The sequence below is a fragment of the Lagenorhynchus albirostris genome, chromosome 4, assembly GCF_949774975.1.
Source record: "Lagenorhynchus albirostris chromosome 4, mLagAlb1.1, whole genome shotgun sequence".
Classification (NCBI taxonomy): Eukaryota; Metazoa; Chordata; class Mammalia; order Artiodactyla; family Delphinidae; genus Lagenorhynchus; species Lagenorhynchus albirostris.
The window spans coordinates 10362925-10389740 of record NC_083098.1 but is presented as its reverse complement, the minus strand read 5'-3'; the positions used below and the strand labels follow the sequence as shown (position 1 = coordinate 10389740).

At 34.0% G+C, this 26816-nt stretch overlaps 1 protein-coding gene across 1 annotated transcript in view; it reads right to left on the bottom strand.

Moving 5' to 3' along the window:
- CCSER1 (coiled-coil serine rich protein 1) overlaps positions 1–26816 on the bottom strand; it is a 1250826-nt gene that overhangs the window by 804051 nt on the left and 419959 nt on the right. Inside the window, exon 6 of the mRNA XM_060147099.1 lies at positions 36–243. Within this exon, the coding sequence (XP_060003082.1) occupies positions 36–243 (208 nt within the window). The remainder of the gene's footprint in view (positions 1–35; positions 244–26816) is intronic.

The window sequence follows — 26816 nt, the reverse complement described above, 5'->3', positions numbered from 1 at the left end:
GCACTGAAAACATTAATCTTAGAGCAAACCATTACCTCTTGTAGAACTCTTTTCATCTTTAATAATAATGTCTTGACGGCTGTGCAGTCCTGTAGCATCAGTCTGAATGGCAGAGAATCGATGCCTCCATTTTCTTCCACACCTGGCAGGGGCCAATCTGCAGATGGACTGCTGGGCGTTCCCCTGATATGGGGACACCTGGCTTCCTGATCAATCTCTTTTGTTAATTTCAGGGAAAGGTTCCTAACAAGAAAAAAATGAACAAAAATTACTAGGTAGTATATTCAGAGCAGTATTTTCCAAGCTGTTGATCAATGTCAGTAGTGAGCTAGAAAAAACTTCCTTGTGACTCTCATTATTTCTTCACATTAGTCTTTGGAAATTCTGAAACTTTCTGTCAAAATTATGAAGTTATTTGTCAATTTTATATATAGTGGTAATAAGGTTCAATGACAATCACTATTTTAGAATGTGATTTTTTTCCCCAACTGGAATTTAATTTATACATGATAACAATGGGTTTACACTTATTTAACTCTTTTAAAAATGTTGAAATTCAAAAGTAATCACTGAAAGAGAAATTTCATATAGAGATTTTCTGAAAGTATGCTTAAAAATTAACTGGAAAGAAAAGATTAAGAAACCAAAACTTGGGATAAAAAATTTTGGTAATTATTATTTTAAATTACTAAATTAATCAATTGTGGATTCAACCATTTTGTGGATTAAGAAAGACTAGTATGCATAGGATTTTATGTGAAAATAGTGAAATAACTGCGAGATGCATAACTTCATATGTAATTAGCATGCTTATCAAATAATCATTAAATTTTAGCATAGTAATGTGTGGAAAATATTTTATTGATTACTTGATACAAACAATTATTTTTAAATACTGCATTTTGAAAATAACACACTTATATTGAAGGTATATATAAAGAAAAGATATTAAGATTAACAATTTTCCAAATATGCCTATGAGGCAGATATAAAAATAGTATGAAAAGAGCAGCCTATGAAAATAGTCATTTTTAATGAGTTTTTCTAAATTTGTTTCCATTCATTAAAACTAATGGGCCTAAAATAAATAAATAAATAAATAAAAATAAAGGGGCTTCCCTGGTGGCGCAGTGGTTGAGAGTCCGCCTGCCGATGCAGGGGACACGGGTTCGTGCCCCGGTCCGGGAGGATCCCACATGCCGCGGAGCAGCTGGGCCCGTGAGCCATGGCCGCTGAGCCTGCGCGTCCGGAGCCTGTGCTCCACAACGGGAGAGGCCACAACAGTGAGAGGCCCGCGTACCGCAAAAAAAACCCAAAACTAATGGGCCTATACAATAATGGCAATACTATAACATAGCTCAGGATATTTATGAAACTTATGCTCAATTTCAATAGCTTTTATGTATATTATTTACTGAAGTATATGACGAGGTCACTTGGCAACCTAAATTGAGAAAAAACAGAGTTGCCTTGGAGCCTGCCACCAAGGTCAGGCAACGACGCAAATAAAAAAATACGTCCTTGGTTAATTTTATCCAAATCTGATTATTCACAAATAGTATAACAATTTAGAAAGTATCGGATAATTAGCAAAGAAACACATTTTTGGATCACACAATTGTGGACTTGTCTTCATGGGTATATTCAAGATCACAATTGTTATTTGAAGTGATCATATTAATTACTATCCCCACTTTACATTTACAATGAAATAATAAATAAATAGTCATAGCTAACATTTTTTGAGGACTGACTGTGGGCCAAGTACTGTGCTAACCACTTCATGTGTGTTAATTTATCCAAACCTTGAACAAAACCAAGAGGTAGCTATAATGAGTATCTTCATTTTACATATGAGAAAATAGGCCCAGATAAGTAATTTTTCTCAAATTAAAATAGCTATTAAGAAGTTGACCTGAGATGAACCAACCTAAGTACATAAGCAGGATAAGATTTTTTTTTCCTACCAGCCATTTAACATGCATATATATACAATAATAATTAATGTATCTCAGGTAGTCCTGTAAGGACTTCATATATGCTAAACCACTTAATACTCATACAACTCTTTGAGGTATTAAAATCCCCATTTCACAGTTGAGGGATTTGAATCTCAAAGAAGTTAAGGTACATGCTGATGGCAATACAGCAAACAAGCAACAGAGCAGAGATTTGAATGCAAGCAGTGCACTCGAGCTCTTAGTCACAAGATTCTGCATCTCATAAACAAGCAAGCAAATGAACAAAAACAAAAATTGAAAAAAATAAAACATACCTATAATTACACAAAGCATCATTTATATTTTCATTTTTAAAATATACTTTCATGTGGCTTAATATCATCAAAACAAACAACCCAGTCAAAAAATGGGCAGAAGACCTAAATAGACGTTTCTCCAAAGAGGATATACAGATGGCCAAGAGGCACATGAAAAGATGTTCAACATCGCTACTTATTAGAGAAATGCAAATCAAAACTACAATGAGATATCACCTCACACCGGTCAGAATGGCCATCATCAAAAAATCTACAAACAATAAATTCTGGAGAGGGTGTGGAGAGAAGGGAATCCTCTTGCACTGTTGGTGGGAATGTAAATTGATACAGCCACTATGGAGAACAGTACGGAGGTTCCTTTAAAAAACTAAAAATAGAGCTACCACATGATCCTGCAATCCCACTCCTGGGCATATATCCATAAAAAAACATGCACCCCAATGTTCACTGCAGCACTGTTTACCATAGGCAAGACATGGAAGCAACCTAAATATCCATCGACAGAGGAATGGATAAAGAAGATGTGGTACATATATACAATGGAATATTACCCAGCCATTTAGAAAGAATGAAATAATGCCATTTGCAGCAATATAGATGGACCTAGAGATTGTCATACTGAGTGAAGTCAGAGAGAGAAAGACAAATATTGTATGATATCGCTTATATGCAAAATCTAAAAAGAAATGATACAATTGAACGTATTTACAAAACAGAAACAGATTCACAGACTTAGAGACCTGTGGTTACCACGGGGGAAGGGATAGTTAGGGAGTTTGGGACTGACATGTACACACTGCTATATTTAAAATAGACAACCAACAATAACCTACTGTACAGCACAGGGAACTCTGCTCAATATTATGCTGCAACCTAAATGGGAAAAGAATTTGAAAAAGAATAGATGCATGTATATGTATAACTGAATCACTTTGCTGTACACCTGAAACTATCACGACATTGTTAATCACCTATACTCCAATATAAAATAAAAAATTTTAAAAATAAATATATTTTATTAGACATGACTGATTCATTTTAATTATATACAACTTGTAGTGAGCTATACGGTCATTCTTAAAGGTTTTTATTTTAGTGTCGAAGACCAATAGGAAAATAAAATATAAAAGTTAAAATTCACAGCACAAGTAACAGTATTTTAGTTATAGTAGAATTTTCAAAGATTTATCAGGTTTAAGTTGTGAACTTGCCTGGTGTCTGGCACATATTAAGCTGACTCAGTAAATAACTGTATAATTGAAGTTGAACAAATGAATACAGTAATGCGTAAATGAACAAAACAATTCTTTGTAATAATCTATGCATACAACTCTCATTTGTACACAGACATTTTTCTGGAAGGTGAATTTTTATGTAATGCAGGGCTGCCACCCACGGTTCCAAATTTCCCAGCACTCTTACAATAAAATAAACTAACAATTTTATAATTCCTTTTAATTAGATTGCTGTTTCTTTGAACCTATTTGTCCAATTATGTATCTAAACATCAGTAAAGGCTGAAAAAGGTTTCACAAACCACACCAGTGTGAAGTTCTGCAACTAATTTCAGGAAATTACTGAGATTCTAAGGATTACATTTTAGCATTTACACAACTAAGGATCACTGCTGTTTCAGACAGTTACGAATGGACCATATGCAGAAATGTACTTAGAAGATAAAATTAGCCATTTGTTTTACACTTCAAAAGTTTGGATCTATCCTTAATTCCAACAAGAAAGAGAATGATGGCATTATGTCACAGTTATGGAAAACATCCACATTGTGTCCAGCAGAGCAACAGCGGCTGGTGTTGCAGAGATTAATAGGACTCTGTCACTGACCTCAAGAGGCTCACCATGAACATTAACTGCTTAATAATTGATACCAAAAAATAACAGCTAATATTCTTTCCCATATGGAAAACAAATCCATTTATTTCTACATGAAAAAGAGTGGGCTGCAACACCACAATAATCAAAACCATTCTTCATTAGGTTGAGTCAATTAGTAAAATGGGCTGTTAATCAGGTCTGCTACTCAGCTGCACAGGCCGGCACAGGTATCCTAGTCTATATTTATGGTCATTGTATTTCTGATTGATTGGTGCCTGGGGAATTACAATTATTAAATATTTTGAATACTAATGTGTTTAACAATAGACTATGATTGGGCCCAAAATACCCATGTGTCTCTGGGCAAATACACCTAAAAAAATCCATCCCTGTAATTGATAAGAAAAGGAGAAAAGTCTCTAATATGAAGTCATAGTTTCCCCTGGCACAGACAACCCATAATAAGGCCGGGAGGGTAGAGTAAGGTTCAGGTGCTCTCCTGTTCCTGCATTAGCAGGGCTCATGAGATGATGCAATTCATGTACTTCAGGATATATAGCTCTCTGTCTGCCAACACTCTGAATTATTATTGTCCAGAAAACTGAAGAAATGTGCTTTATATCAAAACAGATAGTCTGTTCACTTCACACACACACACAAAGGGTAAGATACTGAAGCCCGATACAGTGGTTCATTAATCACCATAACTACTGCAAACAAAAAACAAAGACAATGTAATCTCCACTGAGCACATCCATATACACTTCACCCTCTCTGTATCATCTCCATGAATCTTTGCTAGAATTGCTCAGTAATATTTTCACTTGCCTTGTTGATTATAAATGCCAACCAAGTCTTTATAATTGAAAATTTAGTAACATTTAGAGAGTCAAATTGAGACTTATGGGCCTTTCTTAGTCTGTACGTTTTAGATAATAAAGCTTTTGTGTAAAATTAACAGCAAAATTCATAAATGTTACATTAAATGTATTCTTGAAAGTTTCAACTTGAGAAACTGGAGAGTTTCAACTGGTATTTAAAACGTTTGACTCAAACTACTATGGTGAATTGGCTCTGTACTTTTGTCACTGGGATCCTTTGTGTGAAAGAAATTTTCTACCAAGCTAGTTCAAAAGTTCTGCTGCAATTCTATTTTTAGTATGACAGATAAGTTTAATGGGAAAATATACATCTTGACATAAACTATACAGTGATTAAAGAATTTTTCCTTACCAGGAAGAGAAAATAAAAGTATTTTCCTTATTTTTTAATCATTTGGTTATAACTAGAACTATCATTTGGATACTGAGATATTTTCTTCCCACCCATATGTATTCTTCAATCATTTGAAAACTTCCCAACATAATGGCCCAAATTACTAACAAAATACAAGAAAATGTCAGTTGCAAAAGATTGATGCTCTTACCTGTCATAGGAGCTACTCCTTATTTAGTGTACTGACACCTTTCATGAGAGCAAATATCTGTGGTCATTAGGGATCGCAATGATTTACACTTTATAATGTGCCTATGATTTCTGAACTAGATTTCCAAAGAATGAAATGTAAAAGTAATCTCCATTTGTAATAATAAATAAGCATATGTATATAACTGCCTTCCAAAGCTCCGTTAAGTAGATTTGAAGAAAATAATATTGTGTTTTTAAAAACCACACTTTGGGAAACTTATCGTTATTTAAACCTCATTTCAAAAAGGCCCAGATTATTTACGGTAAATTAAATCTTAGCTTTGAATAATTCTAAGACAGGCATGAAGGTATAAATCTATATTCATGAACTGGCATCCCAGAACCTAATAAAAAAATATTTAGGGAACTAACTATAAAAAGGCTTGGTTGATGAATAAACTATGTATGTTTCTTATGTTTTCTTTCAAAATATATTGTTTAACTGAGTGTCATCTTAGGAAAATACTTGTATCTCAAATTGTATTAAAATTGGATATTTAGCTGTATTTCTGGAAGGGATGAAACCAGCATCCATCCTTCCACAGGAGGATAGTGGTTATAAGAACGTGTTGATATTTTACATTTACATATGAATTTACATATGAGGAGGATTTCACTAGTAGCTTAAGTGATGGGTATAAGAAAGGCAAGATATGGGGAAAGGTAAGATAAAATCCAAATACCTTAACACAACCAACAAGGTTCTCCATAATCTAGCAACTGTCTGCCTCACCACACTTCATCGGCTAACAACTACCTCCTTGTTTTTTAAGTTCCAATCACACTGCTCTTCATTCAGGCCCTGAAACGTGCCAAGCTCCAACCTGCCTCAGGAACTTTACATATGTTCTTCTATCTGCATGAAAAAGTGTCGCTTACCCACCTTCGAGATCTTGCCTTAAAATACATCACTTCTTCAAGGAAATCTCCTTTGCATCTCATATCAAAAGAACAATCAAATTTAGTGCTACAGAAAGCATTATAGATCTAGTTTAACATTCCTATTTAATATATAAGGAGCTCAAACCTAAATTAATTTTCTAAGTGTCACACAGCTAGAAGGTGTAGAATTCCAGTCTTCTGACTTGTAGTCCAGTGCTCTTTTCTTCATACTGCATCATCTTTTTTTTTTTTTTTGCATCATCTTTTAATAGGGTTAAAATTTTAAATATACTTGTATTTATCTATGTTATTTTCACTGAAGCTACAGTAGTAAAATATTAGGTTACGATCTTAGGGAATAAGATTAAATAGTAAGGACTCCTATTCCCTACAACAGTTAGAATTTCCTTTTCCAAAATTTTCAAGAATGTAGATATTCTATGAATGTAAATCTACTCATACAAACTTTGAAAGTAGTTGTTTAATCATAAAAATAAATGACTGAGTTGATTGCCTTTGTTTAGCAACTTTTCTCCATGCCATTAATGTCATCCATGTTTCTCCCTGCCATTCTCTACTTTTGTTTTCACATGTCATTTAAGATCCAGTTTAAAGATCATTTCTGTAAGAAAAAGAATTAGAATTGATAAATATAGAGATGAACGTAGTACAATAAAGTTCAGCAAAGAGCGACTCAAATTATTGTTTAAAAACTCCCATGTTCACACATATAAAGATATACAACAAAATCTGTCTGTGCACATGTATACATTTTTCACTTTGCAATTACTCATTTAATTGTAGATATTGTACGTTTTAATTATGCTATGATTGAATTAATAGTGTAATCATTTTTCTTTGCCAGAGCACTCAAGCTGTCAGAAAGTTGAGGGCACAGAATTATCAAAAATATTTTATACAGATAGAGATCAAATTTTAATTTATTGTCCCCTGATATTACAGAAGTGATTCTCAATTTAGAAAACCTCATAAACTGGCTGGTCTTCCTGTGTCTAACAGATAATCAATCAAATATTTTTTAAAAAACTTAAGTTCCTTCTCTCTAGTCTTCCAGGCAATTCATCATGTAAACAACGTCAATTCTCTGATATGTTTGCAGACTCCTATCTTCAACATTTTCCTTATTTTACACTTCTCTATTCTGGGGGTCAGGAAAATTTTCCCACCCTCTCATCCACCACTCCATGGAAGTGATTTCATTTGGAAAATTTTGAACTATACAAGGAAAACAAATTAAAGTCAAACAAAATCTGATCTCTGAAAAGTAATTATCTCACTATGATACCAAAGAGCTTTTTAAAATAGTTCAATTCCACTGTAGTAAACTGCTATTAAATTTACTTTCAAATGCATTTATAAACATGAAAATCATCTAAAAATGGGAAAGAGTTTTACTATATTATTTTATAGTTAATGTCTTGATTGGTGACGGAATTCTATAAATATATTTTAGACACTTGGCATCTTCTATAGTTATCTAAGATACATATTTTATAGTTACCTATTTGGTGTACTTTATATATTATAATTTATATAATTTACATATTATAATTAATTTAAGATTTTTTTAGTGAAAGAAATACACAATGTATTATTTTATATTTGCTTTGAAAAAATAATCTTTTTTTTTAAAGTCACAAATTCAAGCTCTAATATGACTTGCCTTACTATGAAACTTCTTTCTTTTTTTTAAACGAATTTTTTTCAGCTATAAGAGTTTCATATTTGTAGGGTAATAGAATCAGTAAAATGAGAATCATCATTTTTAGAGATGTAAATTATATTTTAGAAAATAATTTTTTCCCAATACTACTTATTGCCTGCCCTTTTCCCTTCAATATCAAGAGAATAAGTCACAAAAGTACCAAGGTCTTGCTTCACATCCATATCATGGAGGGAATTTGATTAATCTTTCAGAACCAAACTATCACTATAAAACCCATCCTATTTCATTATCGCATAATATATTTAGAAGTTAATGTCATCATTTTAAGAATTTGTATGTAAAAGTCTCCTCTTATGACCATTTAAGGAGAGCACACAATGGGTTTTTAGATATAATTTATAAGAAAATTTATAAAAAAAAATGTAACTGATATTTGCTTACAATAATTTGTATTACATCAGAACATTCTTAAAAAACACAACAAAACTATAGAATGTCTTCAATTTGCCTCTAGGTATCTAAGTAACCTTTAGAAAATGCAATTTTTTACAAATATTGCAGCTAGGGTCTATTACAATAAAAATTCTGATATAATACATACCACTGAAGATATGCTAAAAGTTAATACAACCTACAGTCAATTACATAGTTTTAAAAGACTTTTCTATGCCCTTCACCTTTTTAAAATATTCAAGATCTAGCAAACTAAGTGTAATAAGTATTAGCCATGAAAGTATAATATAGGAAGTAGTGTTTCCAAACAGAAAATCAATTCTTGTGCTGTAACTTGACATAAAGGCAATACCTAAAATTACTGGCATAATACGTAGCGGCAAGGAAACTGTAAAACTCCAATGCTTTTCAAAGCTAAAAGAATTGGAGATTTTGACTTTGAGTAAATCTTTAGAACCACAAAACTTTATCAGTTTGAGAAAGATTAGTAAAACCTCCATCACTCTTATCAACCAAATTTCCCAGATTCCATTCTTGAGGTAACAAAAGGCACTGTGATGGTCTACATTCAATTTCAACTAGAAAAGTAAAATTTTCCGTATTACCCAAAATCAAGAATTTCTAAATATCTTGTCAAACTCACTCCTACATACACAAAAAGCACCTGGGCTTACTTTTAAATACATGAATTCCAGGGGTGTATCTCCAGCCCATTGTGCCACTTGCCTTAGTAAGACAAACAAAACACGTAGTGTAATAGCAGAATAGGTTAGACGTATCTTATCACACTCACTGGATATGATTTTCCCCAGGATATATGTGAGTTTTGACATAATGTGGCTCATTTATACTTATCCTTTAAGCCTGGGTTAGTGCACCCTTCTCTCCCAGGAAATCCTCTCCAACCCTTCCGGCTACCTCAGGCTGCACTAGCTGTCTCTTCCTTTTGGTCCAGTAACACCGAATAACGTGACACTCTCCTTCCTTGAGCCTTATATGTCCAAGTCGCTGTTGAATAAGTTAATATATGGCAATTTCACGTACACGAAACACGTGTGCTAAGAATTCTACCTTATGAATCCTAAATAACGGGTTTACATATTGCAATTTCCCATGGATCACTTTCCAGATTTATCTTTGAAGCTTTACCTAGGCAAAACTGTTTAAGGTAGTCAGTACGTTATGGGTAGATACAGAAAGAAGTAGAACTAAAACAAGTAGAATTAAAACAACAACAATGACAGAAATAACAATGATAAAATGATAGAAACTCATGTGGAGTATGAATATAGATATCAAGTACCATTGTCCCTCAGTATCTGCAGGAGATTGGTTCCAGGACAAAGGACGTATATCAAAATCCATGTATGCTCAAATTCCACAGTCGGCTCTCCAACTCCATGAGCTCCATATCCCAGGATTCAATCAACACTGGATCATGTATTATTTGGGGTCCTGGGTTGATTGAATCTGCATATATGAAACCCACGGATATGCAGGGCCAACTATATATTTACTGAAAAAAAAAATCCATGTATAACAGACTAGCACGGTTCAGACCCGTGTTGTTCAAGGGTCAACTGTAGTTGCACGAGAAGAAAGTGTAACTGAATTTTCATAGCTTCTGGGTTTAAATTTAGGTCCTCCTAAGAAGGAAGATTCTTGTTCTTGGGGAGAACTATTTTATGTAATATAAAGTTCTAGTGGAGGTACAATTGTTTGAATGAGAAAACCTCATTTTTAATAATATAGAAGACAATGTGTAGTATCCCACTTATTTTGAAGATTATTCCTACTAAATGAAAAGTACATAATTAGGTTCTAGCCAATAAGCTGTCCCAAAGTCCTAATTCTAGAAATTAAGCGGCTTTTGGAATCATGAGTACTGAAGAGTTACAACTTTGTGCCTAAAGTAAGATTAAGAAAAATTAGAAAGTACCTGAAGATTAACTGGATATCAATAAGTAAGTATTGTTTTCTCCAATTACCAGTTGTAATTATATCCTAAATTATATCACCTTTTAAGATACTGAACAGTCAATTATGATATTATATACAGTTTGGATTAGTGGAATACAAGGTCACAGTCCAGCCTCTTGATGGTCAGTGTGATTTGCAGCTGCAGTGCACAGTAACTAGAACACAGCTGTCCTGCAAACGCAGTCCTATTAGAGATTGCCCGCATGTGACATAAAACACAGGTATAGATTTGGGGGCTAAAAAGTATAATTGCTTTTTATTTTTAGCAAAATATTAATGATCAAATATGTTTTAAAAAACTTATATTCAGCATAATAATAGCTGAATAATCCTAGTAAAGAATCCAACTAACTTTACAACTGTATTCCTTACACATTCATTCATTTGTCCATTCTTTCAATAATTATCTATTGAGCACCCGTAATACCTATTCATGTCCTAAGAAATAAGATTTGTGAAATCTTATAGTAAATAGTTTTCTTGGAAGATGTTTAGATGGCTTATTAAAAAACTGCCTCAAAACAGGTGCTGAATTTAATTCAAATTTCTATGTTAAACATTATAATAATAAACATTATGATAGTAAAAGCACACTATCAACATGTAGAACCATCAAATGGTGCTGATTCTAAACATGTAGTTTTTTTGTAAACAATAGCAAACTTAACCATGAATGGACAAGAAAGAAAAAGGTGTCAATCTTCTTTTCTCTCTGAAATGGAGAACCACTGTACTTGGTACAAATAGCAGGCCAGATTATTTGTGTAAATGAAAAGCATATAGCACCATTTATACATAATTATACATCATAGAACTGTCAAGGTATAAATATCTGTTGCAAGGAACAAACAAAAAATCCTTGAGGCCAGTAAGAGAATCTGAGGCTAGACCTTGAAAGGACTGACATAAAGACAGAGTGTCATAGCTGAACTGATTTAAATGCTTCAGTTTAAAGTAGCTGAATTACCTTTCCATTATTCATCAGTATAGCACGAACATAGACAAACAGTAATATAAACATGATATGTGGCTATAAACCAGAAGGTTAGATAAGTCAGAAGCTGCAAAATGTTTTAGGTTTCTGTTGATGAATCTTTTCCTAACTCCTGTCTGGAAGACACACTTAGATTGTTGGACTCTGTCTCCAATATATTCCTCTTTGAATGTTATCTCAGTTTCTTTCTTCCTATGCTGAAGTGTACTCGACGTTTAAAACCAGATAATGGTGGGTGCTGGTGGCATAGGATGGTTTCTCTTTCACACAAGCAGTAGAAACACAGATTGGTATCAATGTTCAATTGTCTTTGAAACAGAGACGAGGATGAAAAAGAAAATACCCAGCCCTTTTTTTTTTCACAACCAAAGAAGAGCTGATAAAAGAAAACCTCCATTTTGCTCTTTCCTCTCCAGAGAAAACTACCCATTTAAGGAAGTATAACAGGAAAAAAAATTCCTCAGAAAGAAATGAAGTTCCATTCCTAAAACAAGTCTTCCCAAAATGACTGTATTAAGTTGCTTTATATCTACTTTTTTTTTTCTTCTTTATTTTTGGCCACGCCGTGGGGCATGCAGGATCTTAGTTCCCAGACCAGGGATGGAACCCGTGCCCCCTACTTTGGGAGCACAGAGTCATAAACACTGGACTGCCTGGGAAGCCCCTATACCTACTTTGCAATGCCTGAAAAAAAAAAATGTTTTCTTTAATGAGCAGTCTGAATTGTGTTCTAAATTGTCACCTTTTAAGATATTTTAATAGTCAATTATGGTATTACTAATCTACAGAGGAGGAATCTAAGATGCAGAGACTGAACAGGATGCAAATAGCAAAACTGGGCTTTAAATTCAACAATTTTGGCTCCAGGGTCTGTGTCCTAATCCGTTTGCTCCCTCCAGAGACAGCTGCTTGGCAAAAAGTCAATGAGCTCACTAAGCCAGACTCTAAAGGTCATAAATACGTATTGATTGGAAAATATAAGCTAATATTACTTCAGAGTACTTTCGATGATCTTTCTAGCTCTTTTTCATCTAAAACATTTTTTATCTTATTCTTCAATAGTTTCATAGAAGAGTAGGATATTATACTATAATAATTTATATTGGGAAATTTACCTGAAAACAATTTTGTTTTTTACAAAAGTTTCCTAGAATCACTGCAGTGAACAATTTGGGGATATTTAAAGTCGAGTGCCTCTGATCCGAAGGAGGCGTTACTGGAGCACTGTTATAAAATAAACTATTAATATTCTTAGAGGCAACTGCTTAGAAGTTGGTCATAGTAGTGTTAGAATGGACTCTTTTTTCTTCTTATGTGAACGTATGTTGTTTTTTTTTCTTGCACAATAAACAAATTCTTCCCCTTTCTTTGCTAAAAAATGCCTTCATTTTCCTTTGAGAAAGTCCCTCCTCTCCCCCATGATTGCATGCAGTCTAGATGGGATGGCTAAACAAGGTCCCCTTATCTCTTCTTTTGTGGGGTCACATAATTTGGCCTACAAACAAACTCTGGTGGTTTCCAGAAATATGAATCTTGAGCAACACAGCACAGGGACAGAAAACCACAGTAGCCAACTTATTCTAATCGTGGAGCCTTGAAGAGATTACCCATTCATTCCTGAAACCCAGGGCCAAATGCACAGGCTTGCACCTTCTACAGTCACACAGGATCTGGTTCTTAGAAGGTCCTACATTTGGTTTAATGTTCTGCTATTACTAACTGGAAAGTCTCAATTTTTAAACAAGGAGCCTTGTACTTTTTATTTTTCACTGGGCCTTGCAAATTGTGTAACTGATTCCGCTCTCTTAGTTCCCTGATATTACCATGTGTCTGCTCTTCTTGAGGCCTGTTTGGTGTTTGGCTTTCCCTTTGTTTCTGTAAGCTGGTGCATATCCTTAAAATAATTTTTTTTTTTTTTAATGAAGTGAGCAAAATTCGGTTTCTGGGGCTTGTATCAAAGCACCTTATGTTTTACATTTGACAGGCCCAAGACTAAAGTGTAAAATGTAACATAGTTTTTTTCCAATGCTCTCACACCCTTTGGTGTATTCCTGTCATGTCCATTTCTATGATCTTCTCCAGGTTTGTTTTAGAGTATTATTGCTCCCTGCATATTCAGAATTCATTATTGGGACGTTGTATTTCATTGTGCACTTTCTAAGCCAGAGGTCATCACTTTTTGTAACTTCCCTGTCAAAACACACTGATGCTGTGGCCTGGCCCTCACCGCCCTGACCTCTTTTAGGTAATTAATTCAGCTAGCCTGCTGGAAGTTGATAAGGGACTGGTACAACATTTTTATTTTAATAGATTACTTCTTATCCAGAAGGAATGACTTCTGACACAAAAATTCAGGGCATGTTTTCTGCTCAAAACAGATGTTTTGTGGCTTTTGGTTTCTCAAATCATACTAAATAGGGAGCCATATATTCTGTCTACCAATTTCTCCTGCATTTAGAATGAAAAACAAAGTTATTCTAAGACTCGTGTTTTCTGACCAAATAAAGTGGCTGGAGGTCAGCACTAGAAAATTATATGACCTTTGTTTTAATGTGGAATTACCCTGCTTTAAAATGGCGTTGCATGCATTCTAAATCTTGTACGTTTTAGGTTATAATGCCTTAAGTTTCTTTTCACTGGTAACTCCAATAAATTGACTTTACTTCAGCTTCTCACTTTGTTCATCAAAAAGGTAAAAATAGGGGCTTCCCTGGTGGCGCAGTGGTTGAGAGTCCGCCTGCTGATGCAGGGGACACGGGTTCATGCCCTGGTCTGGGAGGATCCCGCATGCCGCAGAGCGGCTGGGCCCGTGAGCCATGGCCGCTGAGCCTGCGCGTCCGGAGCCTGTGCTCCGCAACGGGAGGGGCCACAACAGTGAGAGGCCCGCGTACCGCAAAAAAAAAAAAAAAAAAAAGTTAAAAATAGATGGCTACTTTCTTTGATTACCTAGCCCTACTAAATTATCAATGGGAAATTTAGGATATGCTTTCTATCCTTTTAAAAAAATATTCTATTTGATATTCCACTTTTATTCTATATCCCCTCTAAAAATTTCTCTATAAACTAAAATTTTACCTTGAGACTAAAATTTTACCTTCAGAGAAGCAAAAATTTCATGTGGGTCAAGATTTTTCATTTTCTGTTTTAATGTTGTTTTAAGATTTAACGCTTTTATTTATAAATGACCTCAGTAATTTAAAGTTGCACTTTTATCGAATAGATTGTTATTGGCCTATGTATTAATTATCACATAAGAGAAAAGAAAAAAAGGAATTACGTTAAGAAATAATAGTTTTCTTCATATGAAATGGTATTATAAAAATATCCCGGGCTTCCCTGGTGGCGCAGTGGTTGAGAGTCCGCCTGCCGATGCAGGGGACAGGGGTTCGTGCCCCGGTCCGGGAGGATCCCACATGCCGCGGAGCGGCTGGGCCCGTGAGCCGTGGCCACTGGGCCTGCGCGTCCGGAGCCTGTGCTCCGCAACGGGAGAGGCCACAACAGTGAGAGGCCCGCGTACCGCAAAAAAAAAAAAAAAAAAAAAATCCCTGTGAGGCTTTGTTTAGAAATGGACACACACACAAATGAAATATGCCAACTGAACTTACATTTTAGGCAGACTAGGCATTGGTGAATGAATATCTTCTACTCCTGGGATCATTTTGTTCTCTCTGCATAACCAACTGAGATTTGATTAAATCCCACTGATCTTATAGGGATGTTAAGGCATCAGACGGATAAAGCTCTGTGCCTTCCACCTCTGGTTCATGTATTAAAAAAGATCTCCTGAATTTACATCTTAGCTCCCTCATATCACAAGAGAGAGACTTAATGACATTAGTCACCAAAAGAGTCCAATCATTAAACAAAGGTGACGTATCTTCATTTTTCCTATAATTTTGTCATTATTAACTGACTTTTTGTTGTTTAGTAAAAATTAACTGATGACATTGTTTTGATAGTTGATTTTTTTTCTTATACCATAATTCACTCAAATACGATTCAGTCTGCCATCTGTCCCATACGTCCTAGCTTTGTTTGTTCAACTGATATGATTTGCCTGCATATTGTATGTGGGAACCTTTGTTTTTTTGGTCAACAATTATCATGCTCACAATAATATGGAGAGATAAAATTTATTTTTGTATTGTTTGGAGTAATTATTGGTTTGACTTTTAGGTATTTTCACATTTTTAGAAGCAAATTATTTAAGTGGTAAAATAACCAGCATAAAACTTCTGTTCTAGAAACTGAAGTAGATCAATAGCCTCACTGACAATAGGACACTGTCCGTCCTAGAAAACAAAACATTTAAAATATTTATATCACATTAAATTTATTAATTTATCCACACATGTATGATATGTGTAAGCAATGGCTATAAACTAGTTCTTTACGGTTTTTCGCAAATGTTCTTTGAAAATGTTTAAGATGAGAAAATTAGGCATGACATCAGAAAAACACCAGAATTTTTGACTCAGAGAGAATAGCTAGTTCCTTGGGATCTTTTGTGATTACTGTTTCTTGAAATCACATATTTCAATTGATATTCTTTACGAATAAATATGACTTTTTCTTCTCTAGGTAATATGTCTTCCAGTCAAAATCACACTAGTCAATATGAATGCTATGTGATTCAAGTGAGAAATAAAATATTTTAAAACATGAGTTGAATATTTTAAGACCAATGTCTCTAGTATGCCAGTGGTTACTAAAGCACATATCCTATTAGTTTGCATTTATCTAGATGCAGGAGTCTCATCTACTCTTATTTATAAATGTTTTCTGAGTGTTCACTTATACAAAACCTCTCTAAGACAGCTAGTTAATTAGTTAGCTAGGTAAGTAAAGATAGAGACGTCTGATATCTAATAAGTATCCTAAAGTGTAATATAAAAATGTTGTAAGGCATCGGATATCATATACTGGAAAAAATGCTCTACAGTTTTCCTTCTAAAATAGTTGTGTCAACTGTTCTCATTGCAATTTGAGGTTTGGGATGATGTCTTTAAATAGAATGTTTTATTTCTTCTTCCAGAGTTCTCCTCGTTCCATCATAAGGAAAACTATACAAACTGTTTTTTCCCCCTTTTCTTTCTTTTAAATTTTATTATTTATTTATTCACTTATTTAATATTTATTTATTTGGGACATAGCAGTGCTAGAATAGTCATCATCTGACAGACTAGAAAATCTCACATCTATTTAAAGATAATTGGCATATGATTGTTTTTGACAACATGTCATAGTTATCCCAGCTCACTTATAACACATATATATTTACCAATCACTATCAACTATAGTAAAGAGAAGAGTGAAACAATTTAATCTTTATTAATGCCTAGAGAAGGAACCATGATCCCATTATGACCTCATTTCTATCCTCAGTGTTCTCCTTATAGTACGGGGTGGAGTCAGAACACATACGTATGTATAAATATAAGGCAAAATAAAGAAAATTGATCACACACACCTCTATTATGGCTAAGTGCAGTGCACATACCTAGATGCAGTTATTACAGATAACTACAGGAATTCAGGATTCTATCTTGGAAGCAATAGCATTTGAGGCAGGTATTGGACCTTAATGGAATGCTCTAAGAACAAATGGGGTGAAATGGGGAAGGAATACCATTCAGAGAGAACAAAATGAATAAAATCACAGGGTGAGTGTATACGTATAGCGAGATATGGCTAGAAAGTTAATATTGGAGTGAAATCACGGAAGGCCATATATACCAGACAATTGGTTTCAGACCTAATGAAACACTTTTGAAGTTTCTGGAGAGAGAAGTCAGATGGTCTCATCTTTCTTTTAGGAATATAACTTTGGAGGTGATATGAAGGAAGGCTTAGAGTGATGATGGTTATTTGGGAAAGATAATTTTTCAAACGAACTGATACAAAAACACTTTGAAATATATGAAGTGCTTTACAGATGTAAATTTAAGAATCAGTAGGGAAATAAATAACCTGGTTGATGTTGAGGATAGCACCATTTCAAGTATTAAAGACATTCCCATTTTTGCATCTACCAGGGATAAACCTGTAGATCAGTGATTTCTAAACTTACTTGACAATAAAAATCACCTTAAGTATTAGTTAAACACATGAATATCAAAACCCATTGAAAAAGAATTTCTTGGGAAGGGGCTTGGTAAAAGTTTTAACAAGCTCTTCAAATGATTTTTAACTGAGGAGAATAAGAGAAACCTCCTTGTCTAAATCAGGGCTTTTCAACCTTGTTAAATGGAGATTCTGATGCATTAGGTTGTGTGGTGGGCATTCTGGGTTTCTAACAAACTCTCAGGCGATATCAACGCTGTTGATCCATAGACCACAGACACTCTGGGTAACAAGGGACTAAACTGTTTGTTATTTATCTCTGAATGAGGAGCTTAAATGGGTTAATATAATCATATATGTTCTAGCTCTGTCCAAAGAGGCACCTAGAAGCAATGATAAACAAAAAGTAGTAAGTACACCTAGCACCTAGATCTTGGTTTCTAAAACCATTTTCATATTAAAGAAATGGGCTCCTTGTAGAAGTGGTTGATTCTAGGCTAGGGAGTGAAAAATACAAGATGAGCCTGTAGCATCTTGTGGTGCTAGAGAAAAAAAGAAGTGCTCAAAAAAGGATGATATTATGTCAAAAAGATACAGAAGCTTCCCTAATACAACTCCCAATAGCCAAAGATGGAATAATTTGAGGAACAAAATAAATAACAGCAGCATTGGATTATATCCCCCCAAAATAAATAACCATGAGGTCATAATAATAAAAATAATTGTGTAAATGTATAAATGGGGGAAGAGGGACAGCTCTCCCTTAAAACATAATTCCAATATTCCCAATTTCCAGTGAGGAAATAGAAACTCACCAATAAAACAATAATAATTGTTGGAGGCAAGATCCATCCGTGGGTAAAAGTTTGAGGAGAAACAGGATATTTGCACAGTCTTAAAAATATCTCCCCCAGGATATATAATATTTAAAAAGGGCACAACAGTAACTTGACCGTGGAGAAACCTGATGGGCAACATCTTAGCCCAGTGATAAATGTTAAACATCATCTGTAAGAGACATATCAGCATCATGGTTGAAATTAGATTATGTCGCTTGTGTGGTACTCCTGCCGAAAATTAATAACCTAAGTCTAATGATAAAAAACATACCAGACAATTTCAAATTAAGGACTGATCTACAAAATACATGACGAGTCCTCCCTCCGTGAAGTCAGGGAAAAACTCTGGAACTGGCACAGAATGGAGGAGACAGGAGGGTAACGCAGCTCCATGTGTGTGGGACCGTGGCTTAGACCTTATAACAGAAAAAGGACATTAGTGAAGAAAGCAGAGGAAATCCAGATAGAGTCTACAGTATAATTAATATATTGAATGAATATTAATGCATTAATTTTGATCATTTTACTATAGTATATAAAATGTTAACATTAAGGAAATCTGGGTGACATATGTGATCACAAGTACTCTTTTTTGCAATTTTTCTGTAAGTCTTTTTCTCAAGATAAAAAGTTATGAGAAAAAAAAAAGAAAAAAAAGAAAAAAAAAAGGAAAAAAAGTTATGAGAGTTAAAATTAATTATTTGTGTTATTTAAAAAGTATTCCTCAAATGTCTCGCTTTTATAAAATCCCTAAGAAACTGACTGTCAATCAGTATATACTCAGTTTCTTTTACTTTCTCCAGTCTTACATATGGTTGTTATCAAAACTGTAAAAGGCTTAGAAGTACTGTCTGAGTAACTGAACCTCACACTGTTAAAATTTAATTTTGTTAAAATTCTATGTCTTCAATTACTTAATGATTAATGAGATTAATAGTGACACAGAAAAATAATTTTCTTATTTGCTTGATCGGCATGTGAGAATTATTTCATAGGCTATAATTATTTTTTTCCTTTTGTTCATTTGGGAGATTTGTAAATGTAAATATAACTTTGAAAATGTCATGAAAGGTAAGCAAATTCTTTATTATAAAACAGATTGAAATTTCTGAGGAACAGACTACACAGAAGGCCATTGTTAAAAACCCTTCTACAGAAGCAGGAAAAATAGGAATCAAGTGAAATAAAGAGAAAAGGAAATTAGGAAGGTTATATAGTGGAAACATTATTTTCTAGATAATAATACTATATATATTAGGAGTTTAATGAAAATACATTTGTGTAGTTTTTAATTACATATGTATCTCATTTTTATTACCAGTGTCTATTAATAATGTATATTTTATTGATAACATATTCATCAGTTATGATACTAGGTAGAACTCTAAGGTGGCCTCTAAGATTCCACCCACTGATGTTCATGTTCTATATATACTCCTCCTCCCTGAGTGTGGGTGGAACCTGTAAATATGATGGGATTGCCATGTGATTAGGTTGATAATAAGTTGTCTTTCAGTCAATAATAAAAGAAGCCTATCCCGATTGTCCTGACCTCATCATAGGAGCCTTTAAAAGAAGATAAAGCATCTTAGAAGTGTGTTCCTACTGGCCTTGAAGTCAAAGCCACCGTGAATTCTACTGATCCAAGGAACTCGATTCTGCCAACGACCAGCTGAGCTTGGAAGATGAGCCTCACGTTGAGACCCAAGCTGGCCAACATCATGACTGTAGCCTTGTGAGACTTGTCCAAATATCTTACCCACCGACACTGTGACTGTTGATCTAAATACTTTAGACAAAAAATACCATATTTGAAACATAGTTATGTCATTGACATTCTAGTGATACGAATTTTCTTAATAGTACCTTCTGTTTTAGAAATGAAACAGCATTCCTTTTTTCAAAAATTACTGAAAGGGCTACTCTATTTTATTTCTATTACATTATTTTCTAATTCTTCACTTTGTATATTTATAGCAAAAATATAATGAATATTTATGGGAGACAATACATCTAGAATCATAAAACAAGTTATAAATGTACGTATTTATGTAGATAGAAGGGCTTTTTGTAGACAATTATAAGTATTACTATCTCCATAGATGGGTACTTTCTATACACAGATATGTGACAGCAAATTATCATTCTAATCTGATTCTTTATACTAGTAACAGTAACTAGTAAATGATGTTTTTCTATCTTCCACATAAAATGAAAGAAATTATATATATTTTTTCCAAAGTAAAGATGTGTCTTTCTGCCAATAAATTAAAAAAGTCATAACACACCTGTGAGCAAAGGGCCATAATGAGTTTAATAAGATATCAGTATTTGTGTAACATACCACAGTGCTATAATACCACTTGCCTGGGTTGAAAATTGAGGTTTCATTGCATGTTCTCTAATGCCTTAAGAAAAAGGTTAATATAGCCAATAAAACATTTTTAATGTTTTTTTCTATCTGGGCCTATTTATTCATTTACCAATTATTTGTTGAGTGCCTGTGTCCTATTTGTAGTAACTGCCCTCGACTTTACTCTTAATATCTGAAAATCATTTCAACAAATATATCTAGATCTCAGAGTAAATATCCAGTCTGTAATGTGTGACAGACATATATAAAAAACGCTATTTTGCTTAATGAAAATTGACATATAATATAAAAAATTACAATTTGGCTCAAGTTGTGATCTAATGTTTTGAGAAATAACTGATTCCAAATGTTAAGTTCAACAATCATGATATGACTATTGCTTTTTTTCTAGTACTGTAAATATTCTTAAAAATGTATTTTTGTGAATAAGTACATGACATAGATAATACAGTGATAGTGCACATAATTCAATGATTACAATATTGGTGGAAATATATAGAAGAAAAGATTACTACTTTAAATCTGTGCTGTTCAATAACATAGCCTCTAAACCCATGTGACTATTTAAATTTAAATTAATGAAAATTAAATAAAATTAAAAATTTAGTTACTCAGCCACATGTGGCTATTTGAAACACAGAGAACATTTCCCATAGCACAGAAAGTTCTATTGGACAGCACTGTTCCAGATAATATATGTAAACTGTTCTTCAAGAGTTTCTAAAACAATATTACACCAGGATGCAAGTTAAGTAAATACCCAATTATTCTGAGAATATATTTTACAGTGTATCCATGCGTTTAATTTCATAAAATACATTGGGGTCATTACTGCAGTTTAACTGACTATCAGGGAGCTACAAACACATTTTATTTCTAATGTTTTAACTTTATCAGGCTATGGCTCATTTGACTGATTACTAAAAGGAGCCCAAAGGACAAATTTACTCCATTCCCAACAAAATCTTAGGTCTATATAATAAACTACACAGTCTTTAGGTGAATTTAGTGTTTTTCTCAAAAATTTCCAATTGAAAAATGATTTAATTGAAATAAAAACCTACCAATGGATAACTGAAGTGAAAGGATGAATGAGAAAGTAAAAGGTCTGAAATCAGGAGTGTTGTCCATTTATAAGGAAAATGTTTTTAAAAGCTTTTAAAATCAATTTCAATTTCATATATATTTATATATAGTATATATATTATACATATAAACTATACATATATATTTGTATATAAATTACATATGCAAGTATATAATTTATTTTTGAGGTATATACTTTTGGGAAATAACATGTCTGTATTACTTATTAAAACATCAAGAACTTTTCTTTATAAATAAAACAATGTAACAACTAATAGTTCTTTAATTCCTACTGTGTGCCAGACCCTGTACTATGTGATTTATAATAAATATCTCATTTAATAATCTATATGTACTTCTACATACCTGTGGAAGAGTTTAACACCCTTGGAATCCTTATATTTACAAATAAATAGCTATCTCACAAGAAAGTGAGTAATAAAAACTAAACGCTTTGACCCGGAACATTTCAGTAAGTTACATGACTTCAACATTCAAAACACGTAAGACCCAAAAGAGCAATTTAGAGCTTAACTGTATAAATAATCTCAGTTTTGTTTAACCAAACTATGTCTCACTCAGATTTATTTGCTCTTTTAAAATGAAGAAAACTCAAACTGTAAGCTACTTTTTACAAAATATTTTACCCATTTCCTTACTGGCACAATTATAGAATCTACAGTAAAAGTATAAATTCAATCTCCAAAATTTTTAGTTTATGAAATGAATATAAAACACTGAAACACTTGCTTTTCCTTTGACATTAAATGTGTCTGAGACTTAAGAAGTACAAATGAGAAAAAGAGAGATACAGATTGTCTTCTCTTCTTGAAAGGGAATACAGGAGTCTTTATATTTTTTTCACATTATATGTATTAGTTAATCGAAATCATGTGTCAAAAGGAAAAGTTATGAAAAGCAAAGCAACATTTTCAGTTTCAGTTGTAAGGAATATGATGCTACTACAAATGATTAAAGATAAAAACATAAGTATCCAAAAACAATGATGGAGTAATGCTGAAACATTCAGAATCAGAGTGCTTTTACAGAAAAAAAAAAAAGTAAACCTTCAGATCTGGTCAAGCGTTACGACTTTAAATTTACAGAGCAAGTGAGTAATATGCTTAAAATTAAAAGATAGATATGTATGTGGTGTCTTAATCATTCTATATTTGAATATGCAAACAAGTTGAATCCAATCATATTCATCACTGAACTTGAATGGCAGCAAAGGGGAAATTAGGACACGTTCCACTTCATCCTTCAGCCATTTGAAGGGAAATGCGAGAAAGGAAAAGTGGCATTTACTAAGCAATTAAAAATAAGAACTACAAGGCTTATTTCTTCACATTTATAATATTCAAATTTGCAGGAGGAATTAATGGGTCATTAAAAAAGGTCAGGAGAAAGGGTCATCAATGACTTTCATCAGATAATTTCAAAGAATGAGATATAGATGCTAAATATCAAAAGATATTTACCTTTTCTACTAACCTAACAAATGTTTCAAGTGTTGAATAAATATCAATAGCTATTCAGACTGGCAAGAAATTCCAGTGGTAAAGAGAAATATATTTTATTTATAACAAATGTTTTTGAATCTGACAAAAATATTTAGGTTGACTGATGTGTGTGTACAGATATGCACACATGTATGTATGTAAAAACCATTTATTGTTTTGAATGCCCATCACATCTTGCTTTTTGCTCTCATTTTAGTACTTATCACAGTTGATGTCCTGGGGTGGCATTCATTCTATGACAATGAGGTCCCTCACATTATTTCTCAAACGGAGAAGTGGTAAGATTTACGGATTATGTCCAGCATTTATCATCATTGACATTTTCATCATTTATAACATTATAAGAGTGTTTTTTATGTGACATACACTTTGCCAAAAGGATTACATATGTTATCTTATTCAATCCTAAAACAAACCTACCAGCTAGGTTCAATTATAACTTACATTTTATGCAAGGTAAAATTGAGATTACTTATTACATTCAGTGTTTATGGCTTTCATCGTTTCTCTAAACATAAGCTCCACGACTGGAGGGTCATTTGTCTTTTCCTTTCATTGATCAATTGCCTAGAATTCAATTGCCTAGAATAACACCTACCATATTAAAAATAATAACCACCCATTAAAAAAAAGTTGACAGGGTCAAATAAATCACACCCTATGAGCTCAAGGTTGGAGGAGGGCAGAGGGAGGAGATGACTGGAAGAGAAAAAGCACAGAGTCAGAAAGGTCGAGGAGATTGGTTCAAGATGGCGGAGTAGAAGGACATGCTCTCGCTCCCTCTTTTGAGAACAACGGAATCACAATTAACTGCTGAACCATCATCAATAGGAAGACACTGAAACTCACCAAAAAAGATACCTCACATGCAAAGACAAAGGAGAAGCCACAATGAGATGGTAGGAGGAATGCTATCACAATAAAATCAAATCCCATAACTGCTGGGTGGGTGACTCACAAACTGGAGAACACTTATACCACAGAAGTCCACCCACTGGAGTGAAAGTTCTGAGCCACATGTCAGGCTTCCCAACGTGGGGGTCTGGCAACAGGAGGAGGAATTCCTAGAGAAGCAGACTTTGAAGGCTAGCGGGATTAAAGTTTTACTGAGCTCTGCCCACAAGAGCAACAGCCAGCTCTACCCACCACCAGTCCCTCCCACCAGGAAACTTCCACAAGCCTCTGAAATAGCCTCATCCACCAGAGGGAAGACAGCAGAAGCAAGAAGAACTACAATCCCGAAGCCTGTGGAACAAAAACCACATTCACAGAAAGATAGACAAGACGAAAAGGCAGAGGGCTATGTAACAGATGAAGGAAAAAGATAAAACCCCAGAAATAAAAACCTAAATGAAATGGAGATAGGCAATCCTCCAGAAAAAGAATTCAGAATAATGATAGTGAAGATGATCCAGGACCTCGGAAAAAGAATGGAGGCAAAGATCCAGAAGATGCAAAAAATGTTTAACAAAGATCTACAAGAATTAAAGAACAAACAAACAGAGATGAACAATACAATAACTTAAATGAAAACTACACTATAAGGAATCAATAGCAGAATAACTGAGGCAGAAGAACGGATAAGTGACCTGGAAGACAGAATGGTGGAATTCACTGCTGCAGAACAGAATAAAGAAAAACGAATGAAAAGAAATGAAGACAGCCCAAGAGACCTCTGGGACAATATTAAACACACCAACATTTGCATTACAGGGATCCCAGAAGGAGAGGAGAGAGAGAAAGGACCCGAGAAAATATCTGAAGAGATTATAGTCGAAAACTTCCCTAACGTGGGAAAGGAAACAGCCACCCAACTCCAGGAAGCACAGAGAGACCCATACAGGATAAACCCAAGGAGAAACATGCTGAGCCACATAGTATTCAAATTTGCAAAAATTAAACACAAAGAAAAATTACTGAAAGCAGCAAGGGAAAAATGACAAATAACATACAAGGGAACTCCCATAAGGTTAACAGCTGATTTCTCAGCAGAAACTCCACCAGCCAGAAGGCAGTGGCATGACATACTTAACGTGATGAAAGAGGAGAACCTACAACCAAGATTACTCTACCTGGCAAGGATCTCATTCAGATTCGATGGAGAAATCAAAAGATTTACAGACAAGCAAAAGCTAAGAGAACTGAGCACTGCCAAACCAGCTCTACAACAAATGCTAAAGGAACTTCTCTAAGTGGGAAACACCAAAGAAGAAAAGAACCTACAAAAACAAACTCAAAACAATTAAGAAAATGGTCATAGGAACATACATTTCGATAATTACCTTAAACGTGAATGGATTAAATGCTCCAACCAAAAGACACAGGCGAGCTGAATAGATACAAAAACAAGACCCACATATATGCTATCTACAAGAGACCCACTTCAGACCTAGGGACACATACAGATTGAAAGTGAGGGGATGGAAAAAGATATTCCATGCAAATGGAAATCAAAAGAAAGCTGCAGTAGCAATACTCATATGAGATAAAATAGGCTTTAAAATAAAGAATGTTACAAGAGACAAGGCAGGACACTGTGTAATGATCAAGGGATCAATCCAAGAAGAAGATATAACAATTATAAATATATAAGCACCCAACATAGGAGCACCTCAATATATAAGGCAACTGCTAACAGCTCTAAAAGAGGAAATTGACAGTAACATAATAATAGTGGGGGACTTTAACACCTCACTTACACCAATGGACAGATTATCCAAACAAAAAATTAATAAGGAAACAGAAGCTTTAAATGACACAATAGACCACATAGATTTAATTGATATTTATAGGACATTCCATCCAAAAACTGCAGATTACCCTTTCTTGGAAAGTGCACACAGAACACTCTTCAGGATAGAGCACATCTTGGGTCACAAATCAAGTCTCAGTAAATTTAAGAAAACTGAAATCATATCAAGCATCTTTTCTGACAACAGCAATATGAGATTAGAAATGCATTACAGAGAAAAAAACGTAAAAAACACGAACACATGGAGGCTAAACAATACGTTGCTAAATAACCAAGAGATCACTAAAGAAATCAAAGAGGAAATCAAAAAATACCTAAGGACAAATGACAACGAAAACACGACAATCCAAAACCTATGGGATGCAGCAAAAGCAGTTCTAAGGGGGAAGTTTATAGCTATACAAGCCTGCCTCAAGAAACAAGAAAAATCTCAAATAAACAATCTAACCTTACACCTAAAGAAATCAGAGAAAGAAGAACAAACAAAACCCAAAGTCAGTAGAAGGAAAGCAATCATAAAGATCAGAGCAGAAATAAATGAAATAGAAACAAAGAAAACAATAGCAAAGATCAATAAAACTAAAAGCTGGTTCTTTGAGAAGATA